Consider the following 16523-nt stretch of genomic DNA (forward strand, 5'->3'; position numbering starts at 1 on the left):
CTTTCACCCAGTAGTCGAGCCCAGAGGCTACATTCAGGCTGTGGCTACAGTGTAATGGCAAACAAGCACAAGCAAGGTGACTGTGTCACTTGACACGTGAAATTAGTTCCCGTTGGGCTTCCAGATTTCTCCCCAAAATACAGAGGAAAAAAAAAAAGACGCAAACAAGCTGTTTCTGCTTTTTTTTTTACAGGTTGTGATGTGACACGGCGTCTCCACACAGGTCATTACTCCTCGACTGCAACCACTCCACGCCACGGGTTGAAGATTATGACTCTTTCATGTCGTCTCCCTCTCGGCTCCTCTCCCTCCTTCTTCTTCCAGGCGTCAGATGAGGGGAGTGAAATATTCATGAGGTTATTTGAATGACAAAGGAGGTGAAGTGGGGCAGATTCAAAGGGGTGGTGGTTGGTGGGGCGGGGGGGTTGGCTCGCTTGGCTCGTGACACATGACGGCAAATTGTCACTCTGTTATTGTTTCCTGTGCTGGTGTGAAAACGTAAGTGTCAAAGCGGGCTTCTCGATAAAGAAAGGAAATGACCTGCGACCTTGTTGAAACAAGTTTGGATGCCAAAATCTGTCAAATATTCGTCAAGAAAAGGGAGGGTGTTGCTTCATATCTGAGAGGAAGACTCTGCAGTTAGTGTGTGGACAGCTGGTTAGTGGGTTTGTGACCTTCAGGGGCAGAGGTCACGACCTTCTGAAGGATGCACAATCCCTCCGAGACGTCCTTTGATGCATGCACATTTAGACGTGACGCAGACAGAAACGTTAAGGTCGACGCCTAAAGAAGCAGCCGCAAGAAAAACCAATTCAAGGTCCACATGTATGACCTTCACACCGCTGATTATTGGTATCGACTTATTGATAAGCCAAAGCAGGCCCTCCCATGTGTTGCTGACACCTTGTAGCAGCATTTCTTTGCTTGGTGGCGACACCTGCTGCTCAGATTAATGTACTGCTGCTGTCATTAATCCAGTCTGGAAGGCTTTGAGGAACATAAGGAACCCAAATCTCCCAAATTTCTCACCACTGCCTCAATCCATCTGCGTCCCCACCTCTCTCTGCAGCCAAATGCTGCAACAATATCAGCCCACGTTTGACGCCGCGCCTTAGATTAACCTTGCATTACATAACATGTGACGCAAACACTTCACATATATTCATCACAAGGTGTGCGTCTCGATTTCCTGCCAAGGTCAAAAGCTCGACCCCGGCGATCTTATCTGTGCGGATCCTGACTTTGTGCCAATCTCCAGCAACACGGCACGTGGGTTCAACGATAACAAAGAGATCCAGGCAGCTCGGCGTCGATGCAGAAAGGCAGGCTTGAGCGCAGGAGTACCCCCTGCCGGAGCCCCACCGTCTCTCCCTCACCAAAGCCAGTCAGTCTCACCAAATGGTAATGTCCCAGTGTGTAGCAGACAGGGGGGTAGAGAGGGGGCTAACAGGGGGTAAGGGAGCTGCAGTAGTATTATTGATGACCAACAGAGGGAGCAGCCAGGCGGAGGGGTGGAGGGGGGGGTGGTGCTCATCCATGCGTCCATGTTCAAGGAGCGAGTGCACAAGTGGACGAACATAAGGAAGCATAAAACGCTCCCCACTCGAACTCCCTAATCAATGCTCAACCAATTAAACGTCCTTAACATCTTTTTAGGTGTCTTTTCTTTTTTTTCTTTTTTTAATGATCCACTTCCCGATGTGGCCACAAGAAGGAGACAAAGAGCTCACACCAGTACTCATGCTTCATACAGTACATTATGCAAACTGACGCCTGGTTTTCTAACCTGCATCATTCAGAGTGACGAAATATGTGACACAGGGCTGCAACTAACAGTTATTTTCCTCATCAGTTAACCGTGTGGTCTAAAAAGGGAAAAATGCTGATCACAGCGCTCCAGAATCGACTTGTTTTTGACCGACAAGCAGTCCAAAAATCCAAAGATATTCGGTTTGCAGCAATATTAAACGGAGTAAAGCAGAAAATTTGGCATTTTTGCATGTAAAAAATTACAAAAATGTTTAAGAAATTATCAAAATATGGTAAATGGACTGTACTTGTAATCACCTTTCTAGTCTTCTGACCACTTAAAGCGCTTTTATACTACATATCTCATTCACATTCACACACCGATGGCATTGGCAGCCTTTGGGAGCAGTTTGGGGTTCAGTAACTGATTTAAAAGGTCTCCAGACAAAAAGAAACTGCACATCCATCCATTTTCTGTAGCCACTTGTCCTCATCAGGGTCACGGTGGGGCTGGCGCCTATAACAGCCGGCATAAGGCGAGAGGCGGGGTACACCATGGACAAGTCGGCAGTTCATCACAGAGCACATAGAGACAAGCAACCATTCACATTCACACCTATGAGTAATTTCAACCGGACACAAGGAGAACATACAAAGTCAACACAGAAAGGCCCCAGCCGAGGTTCAACCCAGGAAGAACTGAACAGTTGTATAAAAATATGAGCCGCAGAATCAATTAAATCAATCAAGTTGCATCGTTTTAGTCACATTTTCTAAAATGAAACATCATGAAGTTCAATCATCTTAGCAGAAATCAAGAAAAGACTAAAAGAAAAATCAATAAAATCTTAGTTTTGGCATCTTTTTCCTGCAAAATCTCCAAATAATTAACTCAGAAGAGGAAGCAGAGTACACGAAGAATGAGATTTTATACCGGCGCTGAACGTACAGTTCCCAGTGGTTAAGTTTACATACCAGAAACCAGGAACCTGCCCTCGTCAACGTTATTGTCACAGACAGATGGGGTGCACTAAGGGGAATATAGACTGTACCGAGGGTATGGAGTGAAGTCTGGATCCCTCCCACTGCTGGGCCCCTCTCTTTTTCTCTTTCTTCAGTTTAAGAGCTGCACACAAAACCCAGCTCAAGCTGCTTAAAGGCCAGAGCGCTCTCTGAAAGCTACTCAATGGCCATCAGCTACCATCAAAGGGGACGTACAAAAGCACGCAGTCCTGCACCTTCGCTGAAGGGGGGATTAAGGAGTGGAGAAGTACATTTCAGGGCCGATTTCGTGCAGCTTGGCATGTGTAATGAAGAGGAACTTACAGAAAGAGAGAGAGAGAGAGAGAAAGGTCTCCTGTGGTGGCTGGAAATAATAGAGCATCTGCTGATATTTTGTGATCAAAGTGATTTGGTTCTATCCACAGCGAGGAAATGCGTGAATGAGGTTGCACAAAAGCGGCGGCGCACCTAACGTAACACCCCTCAGATAAGGAGTTTAGGGTTGACCTTGGGTTTCAGAGCTTGTTTGGGACAAAGCATCTTTATCCAGACTTTATGCTTCAGCTCCTTGGCTGAAGTAAAAAAAAGAAGAAGAAGAAGAAGGAGGTATTGTGGGAGCAGATGGAAAGTCAGAGCAACACAGTAATGAGCCGAGTTTCCCCCCGCAAGCAAGCACACCGGAACAAGGCCTGAAGCATTACCTGCTTTGGGGCATTTCCTGTTTGCTGTAGCCATGACAACGGGATAATCTGCCTTGCGTCCGAAGCTAAACTAACCAATCGGGTGAGAGCGCCGCCGACTGCAGTGACTTAAAAAACTGGAGCAGCAGCTGGTGAACTGAGCGAGGAACTCTTCCAGAGCTTAAAAACTGTAAAAGTGAAAATGCTTCAGCAGGGCTGTTAGTCAGCGCCGAGGTCCCTGGGGTCAACTTTGACACAAATATACAGTGAAAAACAGTCACTTTCCATGAATAAACCCGACCCAACTACCATGTAAAATTCCACGGGATGAAAAATAAAACTGGCAGAATAATTCCTCCACTATGAACCCTCCACCACCCCCACCCGTCCTCGCTCTACTCTGCTCTACTCTGCTTTACTCTCTCTGTTCGTTCCTACTCTGCATCTAAAGCTAAGCATTAGCCCGGATCCTTCAGCACCACTCTGCCCGTGCAGGATCTGAGAGAGAGGCGACAGAACGAGGGCAGGATCGGTATGTGCAGGGCCGCATCGAGACGAAAGAGATGAAAAACCAGACACAGGAGGGAGTAGTAGGAGGCGTAAAGAGCAGGAGCCTGAAAACTCAACTGTTACCGTGCAATCGGTGCACGAATGGATGAAATTAATACTTTTTTTTAATGTCCAAGAGCAGATCCGCTCACTCGGGATCATAACACAGTCCACAAAGCAATTAGAGACGTTCATCAATAAGTACACACATACTGTGTTAACCTTCTCGTATGTCAGAGCCAACGTTTTCACGAAATATTAATACCTGGAGATCTTCAGAAAAACCCAGAGGCTTGTTTACACTTTCAGCAGAGTTGTAATAAAGATCAGCTAAACCGAGAAAGTGTATCACTTTGGGTGAAGGTTGCTACATTGAGTCACCTTATGACCTCATTTCCAGCCTTGTTTTGCAGATGAACTCTTTATGGTTTGGCTGATGTCTCCTCCCAGACAGTTAACAAATAAATCAGACAATGCACAGGCAGACATCTCTGCAGTTGTGGTCTTGAACTAAAATCTGGAGTCCTCTTTGTCTGAGACCAGACGAGAGACTTTTATGAGTCAAGACCAAGGCCAGATAGTATACAGCCTATTTAGGTAGCTAATATTCACCAAAACTCTTCAGGTGAAGCGTGGTTGCTACATTGAATCACCTCATTAAATGTCACCTTGAAGTATTTACATCTGTTGTTTTGCAGATGAACTCTTTGTGGTTTAGGAAACAAAATTTTATTCCAGAAGAAGACAGTCAACAAATAAATCAGACAATTAAGTTAAATATCCAGAATTGTGGTCTTAAATGCATAAAAATGACGAAGGCCATGAAGGGTTGAGACCAAGTCAAGACCAAGATCAGACAGTTGACAATAAATCAGATCATTCCCATCCCCACAGTTGCGGTCTTGACCAGTCTTGACCTAAAATCCTTGAGTCCTCTTTGTCAGAGACAGAGGCCTTTAAAAAATAGTCCGTTGTCAAGACCAAGACCAATCTCGAATACTACAACACTGCTTTCTGCTGTTCCGAAGTTATTTCCAAACTATCTTTGTCCTTACTCTTTTCCCAAAACACAAGCAACAAATTAACAAGATTAATAAAACTCATTAAAGCAAATGTTATGTCTGGCTATAATTTCTGTTTGGATTGAGCAACAGAATTAATTTTTTTTTCTTCCATCCAGATGTTTACAAGAGCATGTCAGGGTTTTGGAAAGACCTACAGAACAGATGTAAGTGTTCAATGACTGGAAACATCACAACATTCATCGGACACAAATTGTTGCTAATAATGTATAACCAAAACTGAACAGCGTTATTCTTTTACCATTATAGAAAACAGCCAGGTTAAATGGTGCCTTTATGTGTTGTGATGTGACTTAGGCGAGACAATTTTATGTCTACGATAATTTGACGGTCTGCTGAGAGACGACACTCAGCTCTTTGTTTGCAGTCGTCTTTAAAGTTCATGTGGTCTGGCCATTTGTATGAGGATGACACAATAAACAACAACAACAACTAGTACTACTACCATGTGTCACCTCACTGTAACAATTTCCAGGTGCTGCCAACACGACAACAAAATGAAGTAAGGTAGCCATTTTAAGCTCATCCAAGTCAACCGAGCAAAATGTCTACCACCTATCCAGTTTCCTTAAATAACGTCACACATGGGTTATGGTCTAAAAGCGATATAAAATCAAATAAAACCCACTAAATCTCTGTTTTGCAAGTGGTAAAAAAGAATTATCCCATTAATCAACAGAAAATTAATCATAACTACTTTGTTAATTGATCTTAAATATGCTGCTTATGTGATAGTATATTTATTATCTTTAGGTTTTGGCCTGTTGCTCATATAAAACAAGTAATTTTTAAAGACTTCCCTTGGGATTGATTATTTTTTTCTGGCTGATTAGCTGAGTAATTAATCAGCAGATAATTTAATAATGAAAATAACTGTTGGTTGCAGCCCTAAAATATATTGTGTAGGAGTGTATTTCAGTGGAAAACCAGTGATGCAGACTTGTATTAAAGCCTGATCCAGATTAGAAAAGAAAAAAAAAACTTTCATTAATCCCTTTGAAATCATTTTGTTGTTTTTTTTAGAGTATTAGGAGCTAAGGCATTGTATATTTATCTCCAAGCTCCAGCCCTGACATTGCTGCATGTATTATATTGGTTTGTACTGACTCTCCAACAGAGTATGAGGCCGTATTGAACGTTAATACCTAAATGGGTCAACCATCCGCTCGGTGAACTGTGGCACCATTAGGACCCAGACAATTTGTCTCCGAGTCGAGCACGAAATCTCATTAGAGAACTAACTCTACATTATGAATGGGAGTAATATGCAACTGGAAAGAAAAACCCTACAGCTAGTGCTTTAGTAAAGATAACAGTGATTAAAAAAACACTGTAATAATCTGTTGGTAGGCAGGGAGGGCGACGTGTTAATTAGGTTACAAAGCGCTCGACTTAAAACCATAAAAATCCATAATCTAGCTGTGGGAATGACACAGTGGAGGTTCAGAGGGCTGTGTGAAAGTGGTATTTATAGGTTGGAAATTGTATGAAATTTGTCCACAGTACATGCTATAAGTATCCTGCAGCGCTGCACCTCTATATGCAGCACAGTAGACACGAGATATGTTGCACCGTTTCACAGTCAAACGCAGTATTTTAGATGTAATAATTGTACAACTTCCAGAATATTTCACAGGGCTGCAACTAATTAATATTTGTGCAGAATGTTTATTTGATCAGTGTCCCTGAAGGAGCAAGGCTCACTATTAAAATAGCTTCGGCTTATTCTATCCTAGCCAAATGTCACCATATGTGACGCGGTCGATCTAGCCAATGTTTCAAACCCCACCAAAAGCGCCATGGTCCATTTCAGAAGCATCCTGGAAAGAAATCTCCACTCGAGTACACCAAGAATACATGGCTGGTTTTATTTTTGACAGATGCCGCAAGCAGCCCACGTCAATCTGCACAGAGCAGCTCGAGCAGGACGGAAGTCCGACACAGAAACAGCCTCGAAAATCCACTCGATTTTCAAATACTTTGTGCAAACTCACAAAAATTGCCATAAGGGAAACAATTAATATTATTTTTTTGGCCTTTTCAAGCTTCATTTCTGATAGAGACAGCTGAAGAGTGACAGCAATGTGGGGAGAGAGAGACGGGGAAAGAACCACAGGTCAGATTTGAACCCTGGGCTTCCGCAGCAAGGACCAAGCCTTCGCACATGGGGCAGATGCTCTACCAACTGAGCTGAACGCCACCCCGAATTTAACCACATTGTATATTTATATATAAGGAAGCACATAAACCATGGAAAAATTACCAAATCTGAGCAAGTTAACAAAGTCTGGCAGGCAAAATGCTTCTGAAACGCTCCTGCTGGAATTTAAAGTCACGTGGAGAACGAACCAAAAGAGTGATGCGGCCACAATGTTACGGAGAGTATGATTTTTCGGGATGCTACTCCTCCCGCAATTTTGGTCGCACATACACAAAAAAAAATTTATGAAAACGCGCGGCTCAGCCAGGAGTGGTGTGTTCAGACTTTTCTAAGCAATTTGCCCAAATGAGAAAATCACAGAAAAATGCATAAACAGTATTTAACGTGTACATAACGTTCGTCATTCGACACCAGAGTCACGTGACTGCTAGAGTGGAGAGATAGAGAAAAATCTATCCAAAACATAATTTAAAAGTGCTCCTATTCGCACAAATTTTACTCTACAGACATACTTTTTACATCAAATTGTAGGAAAATGTATGCTCTAACTAAAATAAACATGCTGCAGTCGTCAAACTTGCGGATGCATCAGAATCACCAACCAACTGCTGCATTTACTCCCATATTAACTGAGAGTGGAAATTTCTGAAGGAAAGCAGGCGTACCGGTTCTTTACCTCACTGTCGTAGTCGTATCTTTGAACTTTAGCCACACAAATTATATATGTACACGTTCGGCAAAATCTACAGATGCTTATAATCCTCTCTGTTCAATGATACGACCTATGGTTTGGTGAACAAATGCTTTCTTTCCCTCCAATAGTCTCAACTGACGGACATAGCTACTGTTTGATGCATGCTCTGCTCTGATTGGTCAACTACACCTGGTTGCTAGGTGGAAATTAAAGGTTTTATTGTCAGTGCTCCATTTTGAATTTGTCGACCATTTTGTCCTTCTTTCCCATTGACAGACTATGGACTCCAAACCTGAATGAAACGGCATTAAGTACTGTCCATACACTCTATGATTGATTAACCTCATTAACCTAAATAAATGATGGTAAATGGGCGAGACGCACCAATCACAACCTCCCAAAGCTAAAGTATATGTCCTCAAATGCTTGTTTTGTCCAACAAACTGTCAAAAACTCAAACATGTTTAATTTCACATCATCTAAGACAAAGTAAATCAGCAAATCTTCATGTTTCAGAGCCTGGAACCGGCCATTGTTTGGCAGTTTTGCCTTAATTGATTTGAAAACCTGATTATCATCAAAACTGATAAATGTTCTGTAAACCAACTATTCATTGAATCGCTAATCGTTTGAGCTCTAATATTTAGTGAAATAAACCACTTTTTTCCTGTAAGCTCATTTGTTTCCACCACTGAACAAGCACATTCCTCACCAGCCAAAAAAAAAGGAAGTGCTCCATTGTCCATTTATTCCTGCAAATAACACAGAACACAAAGCCAGGGAACATTTTAATTGGGTGACCTCGTATTTAGGAAACAAAGCCAAATGTGTACAGCTTCCAGTCCTGTCTAATCAATCTCACTTCTGGACGAGAAAGCGTGAAAAAATAACATTTCGAGCTGAAACCGTACGCTCCGTGAAACATTGATTGACCCCAACGAGTCTCCAAAAACTAAATTTCAAACATGACTGAACAGAGTGACTGTGTGTGAGCGAGGGGAGCAGCTTTCTTGCCAGGTCAAGCATTCAGCAGACTGTAAAAGGAGCTGATCCTCTGATCCTCTATCAGACCTCAGGAGCTGTGACGGCACCTTGCATACTAATGGCACTGCTCTCCTTTTCTTTAGACTGAATATGTGCCAGCAGCTGGTTCAGGGAAGACTCAGGGTTTGAAATATAGCTATTTTAGTCCTAGAAAGTCTTAGAAAAAGCACACCTGTACCGCCGACAAGGATCTACCATTTCTCAGTATTCATGCCACGGTTTAAAAGAAAACTCAACTGGAGAGCAGCTCAAAGGCTTCCCATACAGGCTACAGCAAAGTAACACTTAACAGAGAGAAAAGGTAGAAGAGGTACGACATCCCTGCACCTCTTTGTGGACGTTTAACGTGTATCCTATCCACTGACAGTATAAAGACGGATAGTGTAGGAGTGACATCGCCCACAGGTTTCCAAAGCGCCATTTTGAAGCTCAAAAAGCTCATGGCGCCATCTTGGCCACCTCCTGGCTGATCTAAAAATCAGCAAAGACATCATAGGTGGAGCTGAGGTGGGCCTAGGTGCTCAAACCAAGCGTCCATCTCCATGTCTAGGAAATGAAGCCAATGCGGAAGTGCTAAAAACTGCGATTCCTCAAACGTCCACTTGAGGCTGGCTACAGAACGAGTCAGTCTCCATAAGTCCCCATGTTAAAATGTCCAGGAATGGACATGCAGAAATAAACATGTTTACAGCCTGGTACAAAACACAGTTTTGGTCTTTATAGCTAATTTCCACATTCATGACAATTGTACTTAGTCTGAATTTCTATATAACTCACCTGTTCAAAGTTATGCAAAATTAACAGCGTGGCTGCTTTGATTGACAAGTGGGTGCCATTACAGACGGCTTGTTTGATGAATTCATTCATTCAGCCCGCCTGAGGTCCACCGATGATCCATGTCTTAGTGTAGATTAGCTGGGAGGTGGAAGAGGCAGTACAGCAAACATGGCAAGGCTGCATATTTTCAGCAAAACGGTGCTTTGGAAACCTATGGGTGAAGTCACGCATGCTGTGTCCATTATTTGGCTCAAGCCATCTATAATAGTGCCCACCTGTCAATCAAAGCTGTTAATTCTGCATAACTTTAAGCCTTCACCTGTCAATCAAAGCTGTTAATTCTGCATAACTTTAAGCCTTATTATAATTTAAACAGGTGAGTTATATAAAAATTCACCCTCAGTACAGTTGTCATGAATGGGAAAATTAGCTACAGAGACCAAAACTGTTTTTTGTACCAGGCTGTAAACATGTTTATTTCTGCTGTGAAGTTGGACATTTGAACATGGGGACTTATGGAGACTGACTTGTTCTGTAGCCAGCCTCAAGTGGACGTTTGAGGAACTGCAGTTTTTTGGTAACAACTCAAGTGCAGAGCAGCTCAAAGTCTTCCCATACAGGCTAAAGCAAAGCAACACTTAACAAAGAGAAAAGGCAGCAGAAGTAGGACAATCTTGCACCTTTGCGTGGACGTTTTATGCATACTGTCTTTGCACAGAGGAAAAATGAATGGAATGGGGTAAACATATTAAAAACCAACAAACGAATAGCAATTTTCTGAAATAAGAGTGGTTTTGCAATATTCTTTGTTGACTAATTGCACCCAAATGCCTGTGTCTGTTTTCTTTTGTTTTTTCATATAAAGCATCAAACTGAAGAGCATTTTAAATCGTTGAGCAGCTGAGTCACCAAGTCCTCCATAACTCAACAGATCTGTACATGAAACCACAGCAGGAAGCAGAGAGAGGCAGAGAGAGAGAGGGGCTGAAACCTGAGAAAACCTTTAAAACGTGCAATGAGTTCAACACAACACATTTGCAGTTATTATACATGGACGAGTGCCTCGACACAAAAACAAAAACATGCTGACTGAAAGTTTTTTTTTAGCATTTTTAAGCTCCTCTATGTAAGAAAGAAAATAAGCTGAGAGTTAGACACAGAGTTAGACAAGAAGACTGACACCACCTTTGTGCTTTAATAGTAAAAACTACCGCCAGCAGTCGAGTCAATTATCTTAGCATAAGATGTGTAACCATTACAGATATAAGAGTGGTATCATGGCTGACCTTTTTTGGATTGTTTATAGAGCCTTACTGCCCCCACAGAACCACTAAAGTCTGTATAACATATATCTGTAAGTTAAATATGAAGCTATAGAAAATTTACCAAGACGTCAGCCAGGCTAGTCTAACTGGCTGCTAGTTGTAGCTTCTTAGTTAGCATTACACAACAGACATTACAGTGCTATTATAGCATAGATAATCCACTTAACTTTATAAAATCATTTTATTTTATTTTTTAGCCTTTTTCTGTTCATTCCACTAGAACATAGTACTCTCATTTCTGTTTGCTAAATATAACGCTACAGAAGAGCTAGCTAGAGGTTAGCCATTCTAGCTATTCCTTGTTTCAAGGAGGCTAACTAGCTGCTAGTTTTAGCTTTATAATTAACATACAGGCATTACAGTGGTATCGTGGCATGGAAAATTCACTTGACATTTTAAGAAATATACTTTTTAGCTTCCTGTTTTTTACATGAGATTACATGAAGATCGATAGCACCATCATCTGTAGGCTAAATAGAAGAGTTAGCCAGGCTAGCTATTCCTCATTTCAAGTCTATATGCTAAAGTAGGCTAACTAACTGCTGGATGTAGCTTAATAGTTAGCATATAAACATTAGTGTTAGGACATAGATAAGTCACTAAAATGTATGAAATAAATTGACATTTTGGGAAATACACTTTTCAGAGAAGATTGATAGCACTCTCACATAAGCTACAAAGGAGTTAGCCAGCCTAGCTATTCCTTGTTTCAAGTCTTTATGCTAAACTAGGCTAACTAACTACTGGATGTAGCTTAATAGTTAGCATACAGAAATTACAGTGGTATCGTGGCATAAACTGTTTGATATCGTTTGACATTTAATTCTAAATATGAAGCTACAAAGGAGTTAGCCAGACTAACTATTCCTTGTTTCAAGTCTATATGCTAAAGTCGGCTAAGTGACTGCTAGCTGTAGCTTCATAGTTAGCATACAGACATAACAGTGGTATCGTGGCATAGAAAATCAATTAAACTGTATATTGTTTGAAATTTTATGGTAAATATGGAGCTACAAAGGAGTTAGCCAGGCTAGCTAGCTTCATAGTTAGCGTACAGACATAACAGTGGTATCGTGGCATAGAAAATCCACTAAACTGTATGATATCGTTTGATAAAGTACTTCTGATGCTGAAATTTTATTCTAAATATAAAGTTACATAACAGTTATCCAGGCTAGCTATTCTCTGCTAATCTGGGCTAACTAGGCTAACTGACTGCTAGCTGTAGCTTCATAGTTAACGTACAGACATAGCAGTGGTATCGTGGCATAGAAAATCCACTAAACTGTACGATATCGTTTGATAAAGTACTTTTGATTCTGAAATTGTATTCTAAATATGAAACTACATAACAGTTAGCCAGGCTAGCTATTCCTTGTTTCTCTGCTAATCTGGGCTAACTGACTGCTAGCTGTAGCTTCATAGTTAACGTACAGACATAACAGTGGTATCGTGGCATAGAAAATCCACTAAACTGTACGATATCGTTTGATAAAGTACTTCTGATTCTGATTCTGAAATTTTATTCTAAATATGAGGCTACATAACAGTTAGCCAGGCTAACTATTCCTTGTTTCAATGCTAAAGTGGGCTAACTGACTGCTAGCTGTAGCTTCATAGTTAGCATACAGACATAACAGTGGTATCGTGGCATGAAAGATTCACTAAACTGTATGATATTGTTTGACATTTAATTCTAAATATGAAGCTACAACAGTTAGCCAGGCTAACTATTCCTTGTTTCTCTGCTAATCTGGGCTAACTAGGCTAACTGACTGCTAGCTGTAGCTTCATAGTTAGCATAGAGACATTACAGTGGTATTGTGGCATAGAAAATCCACTAAACTGTACGATATCGTTTGATAAAGTATTTCTGATTCTGAAATTTTATTCTAAATATGAAGCTACATAACAGTTAGCCAGGCTAACTATTCCTTGTTTCAATGCTAAAGTGGGCTAACTGACTGCTAGCTGTAGCTTCATAGTTAGCACACAGACATAACAGTGGTATCGTGGCATGAAAGATTCACTAAACTGTATGATATCGTTTGACATTTTATTCTAAATATGAAGCTACATAATAGTTAGCCAGGCTAGCTATTCCTTGTTTCTCTGCTAATCTGGGCTAACTAGGCTAACTGACTGCTATCTGTAGGCTTCACATTTAATGAACAGAAATGTGTACTTTAATTAAACTCTCAGCAAGACAACAAAAATATCTGTTAGTTTAACACGGGGGGGGTTTAGCTGCTTCTCATGTGTGGACGTTAATACTCTATAAACATACAAAAAGCAGGTTTGGCTCCAACAGAAGTTGGAATATGATTTTTTTCCCTTTGGATCAGCAGAAGTAGATCTGTACACCCCAAATTCCTCTCAGTCCTGCTGCCTGTGTGTGTACCCACAGGCTGCCAGCAGATTAACACAGTGAAACTGAAACTTTTCCTGCAGGAGAGGATCCAAAACACACTGTAGTGCAGCAGCAGCAGAAGCAGCAGCAGACTTGTGGGGCACTGACATGAAGCACCATTATATGACTGTGTGCGCCCTGAATCAAAGAGGGGAAGGAGGGAGGGAGGATGGATGGATGGGAGAGGATGTAAGGGAGGGAGGGATGAATTAAAGGCATGCGTGGAGAGGTGAGAGGATGGCCCGCACTCCCTCACCGTGCATCCCCTCTCTGTAATACTCCTCAAGTGTCTGTTTCCCACACGAGTCAAGGTTAACAAGCCGAGCTTGGCTGGCTGGCTGGCTTGCAGGCTGGCTGGTTGGTGTCTGCGTCGGCTGGAAAACGGGGAGGGGTGGGAGGTGGAGGTGGAAAGGGGGTGGTGGTGGTGGAGGTGCTGCAACTATACAGTGTGATGATGCAGACAGAACAGAGAAATACCCCCCACCCCCCTTCAACCACATCCCCACTCCCCCAATGCATGCACAATATCCTCCTTACAGTGTGCACCATGCGGCTGACTAACACAAATACACCATGAGGTGCACAATAAATACAGACAGACGAGGGGGGGAAAAACTCCGGTGCGCACTAAAATATCCAGGATAAAGAAAATATAGTTTCAATGGTGGATGCGGATCCTGAGCAGCGCTGATGTGCAGTAAAACAAATGGTAGCATAAGCATCCATACCTTTCTCTCCATCACTATGCGCCCTTTTTTTTTTTTTTTTTAGGCTACTCAACAACAGCAACTGTAGGATGTGTCTCTGTGGAGATGTCCGGTCCGGCGCGGCGCGGAGCTCTTTCCCTTCACTCCCCTCAACTTCCTCACGGCTTCCTCAGACAAGCCAAACACAAGCGGTCTATTACTTCCCCATTACTGGACACACACACAGCTAGGCGACTTATTAGCACTGGCCTATGTGTGTGTGTGTGTGTGAGAGAGAGAGAGAGAGAGACGCCGAGCCGGGGATGGAGCCAGCAGAGCCCAGGATTGGTGAAGCCTTGTTCGGAAGGGAGCAGGAGCGCAGGCGCGGTCTCTGCTGGAGAGTCGATATAATGAAAAATCACCAGTGGCAGGGAGTGTCATCAAATTATCCTCAGGAGCGGCTATGGAGGAGATTTAACAAACAAAAAAAAAGGAGTGTGGACGTTTAGAAAAAGCGTTACAGGAACCGTGTCTCAGGTGTACTGAATAAAACCTGCTCATTAATTAAAGCTCCCTAATTAAAAACAAACACTCTTTATGAAGAGTTGTGATCATAAATATTTTAATTTATAGTTAACTGATGTTTTATAGAGCAACTTTATGTTGGCAGATTGTGAAAAATCCTCCTAAAAAAAAATAAAAACACAGGTGTTACCAATGATACTAATTAAAGGTCCCGTTCCATTTAGTGAGCAGACTGAATGGATCTGAATGGTAACACCTGTGTGTTTCACGGTTTAACGTCAAAATGGCTGCTGTTAAAATGCTTTTCACAGCAGCTACACTCAGATATTTGGTTTCAATATTTCTCAAAGTGTATTTCATCCCACAGCCACATTTCCTTCAGCTCCTGAAAGACCCTGAATGATGAAGGTTGCTGAACCGGTGCGTGAAATATCTCTCCCAGCTGAACACTCTCAAAGAGTCTGAGCTTGATATCTATCACTGAAATTAACAATATTTTATCCAGACTTTCTCTGTAATTTAGCCGCTTGTTTCGCTTTCCCATTTTTGTTTAATGTCGGCGCCTCTTGTTGTCTTAACTAATTTAACTATAACAACAATAAATCTTTTAATGGAGTTTACTAATGCCTTATGGAGCTGTAAGTCAACATTTTGTTGCCAGATTGTGAAAAATCATCATTAATAGATAAAAATAACATATGACATACAGTGTCTCTGTGTCTACTCCACCTGTAAATTATATTATTATTGTTTATTATTCTCACCGTTTAAATTCAGTTTTTGTTCTTTAAACATGTAAATATTATCACTCATATGGTTGGTACATAAACCAGATTTATTTTAGTGACCTCTGCACCACTGCGCTGTTGTTTTATTCTGTCTACTAATGTTATTGTTGTTTAAGTTTGGACACAAATATAAACTTTGTACTGATGAGCCAAATCTGAGATTGTTTTGTTCAAACCATAAAGTCTTTAAGAGACGCAGAGAAGGTGAACGGATGGTATCCGCATGTGTTGTTCCCACTGTGAAGCCTAGAGCGAGGGGTACTGTTGGTGATTTGTCTAAAATTCAAGGATAGCATGGTGACGTGCTATCTCATGAGGTCTGAGCTTGGTGGAAACATTAGTTGTTTTTGCATGACAACATGAGAGGGACTTGTGGGTGGTACATATATATAATATAAGTATATATATATATATATATATATATAATCTCTGTACATAGTAAGTTTTAATGTTTGTCTATCTATCAAGCTTCTTGTTTTTAGCTGTTCTGTATCTATACCGGGCCAATAATACCTAATAACTGACCACAGATGTTTAAAACATAATATTGTTGTCCAGCTAGCTTTGTTTGTTTCACTGTTTGCATCTTTATTGTCCTCTGTAGTTTATTTTGTGTCGACATACTTGGACAAAAAGGTTTATTTTCACCAAGCCTGGCAACCCAAATCCTGGTTGTATTAACAGCTTATAATTGATCTATAAATCATCATTAAATGCCCCAATAACTGTTAATAAATCCAACTTTATGAGATAGTTGTAGTCTAAAGGGGAATACTAAGTTTGTGAGTTTTCACTGCTGCAGTTCATACGAGGCAAGAAACAGCATGAAAAAGTTAAAATTAAAAAGGGCAGAGCCGAAAATGTCCGTGTATCGTGGACTGTTGCCAAAGGTTTAATAAAGGGAATGATGCAAGGAGTGCTCGTGATGTGAATACAAACTGAAAGTGTCAAGTCAGTGCTGCATCGTCTGTAACGTTGCATCTAAACTCAGGCTGACCGTCACCCCTCGCTGCTTGTGTCCTTCAGTGAGCGCACAAACCCCCCGATCAGC

The 16523-nt window shown here is 41.5% G+C and overlaps 1 protein-coding gene across 1 annotated transcript in view; it reads right to left on the reverse strand.

Moving 5' to 3' along the window:
- smarcd3b (SWI/SNF related BAF chromatin remodeling complex subunit D3b) overlaps window positions 1–14580 on the reverse strand; it is a 45300-nt gene extending 30720 nt beyond the window's left edge. Inside the window, exon 1 of the mRNA XM_019271682.2 lies at window positions 14202–14580. Within this exon, the coding sequence (XP_019127227.1) occupies window positions 14202–14213 (12 nt within the window). The 5' untranslated portion in view covers window positions 14214–14580. The remainder of the gene's footprint in view (window positions 1–14201) is intronic.
- Window positions 14581–16523: the final 1943 nt, after the last annotated feature.

Source organism: Larimichthys crocea, chromosome XXIII, assembly GCF_000972845.2.
Source record: "Larimichthys crocea isolate SSNF chromosome XXIII, L_crocea_2.0, whole genome shotgun sequence".
NCBI classification, from domain to species: Eukaryota; Metazoa; Chordata; class Actinopteri; family Sciaenidae; genus Larimichthys; species Larimichthys crocea.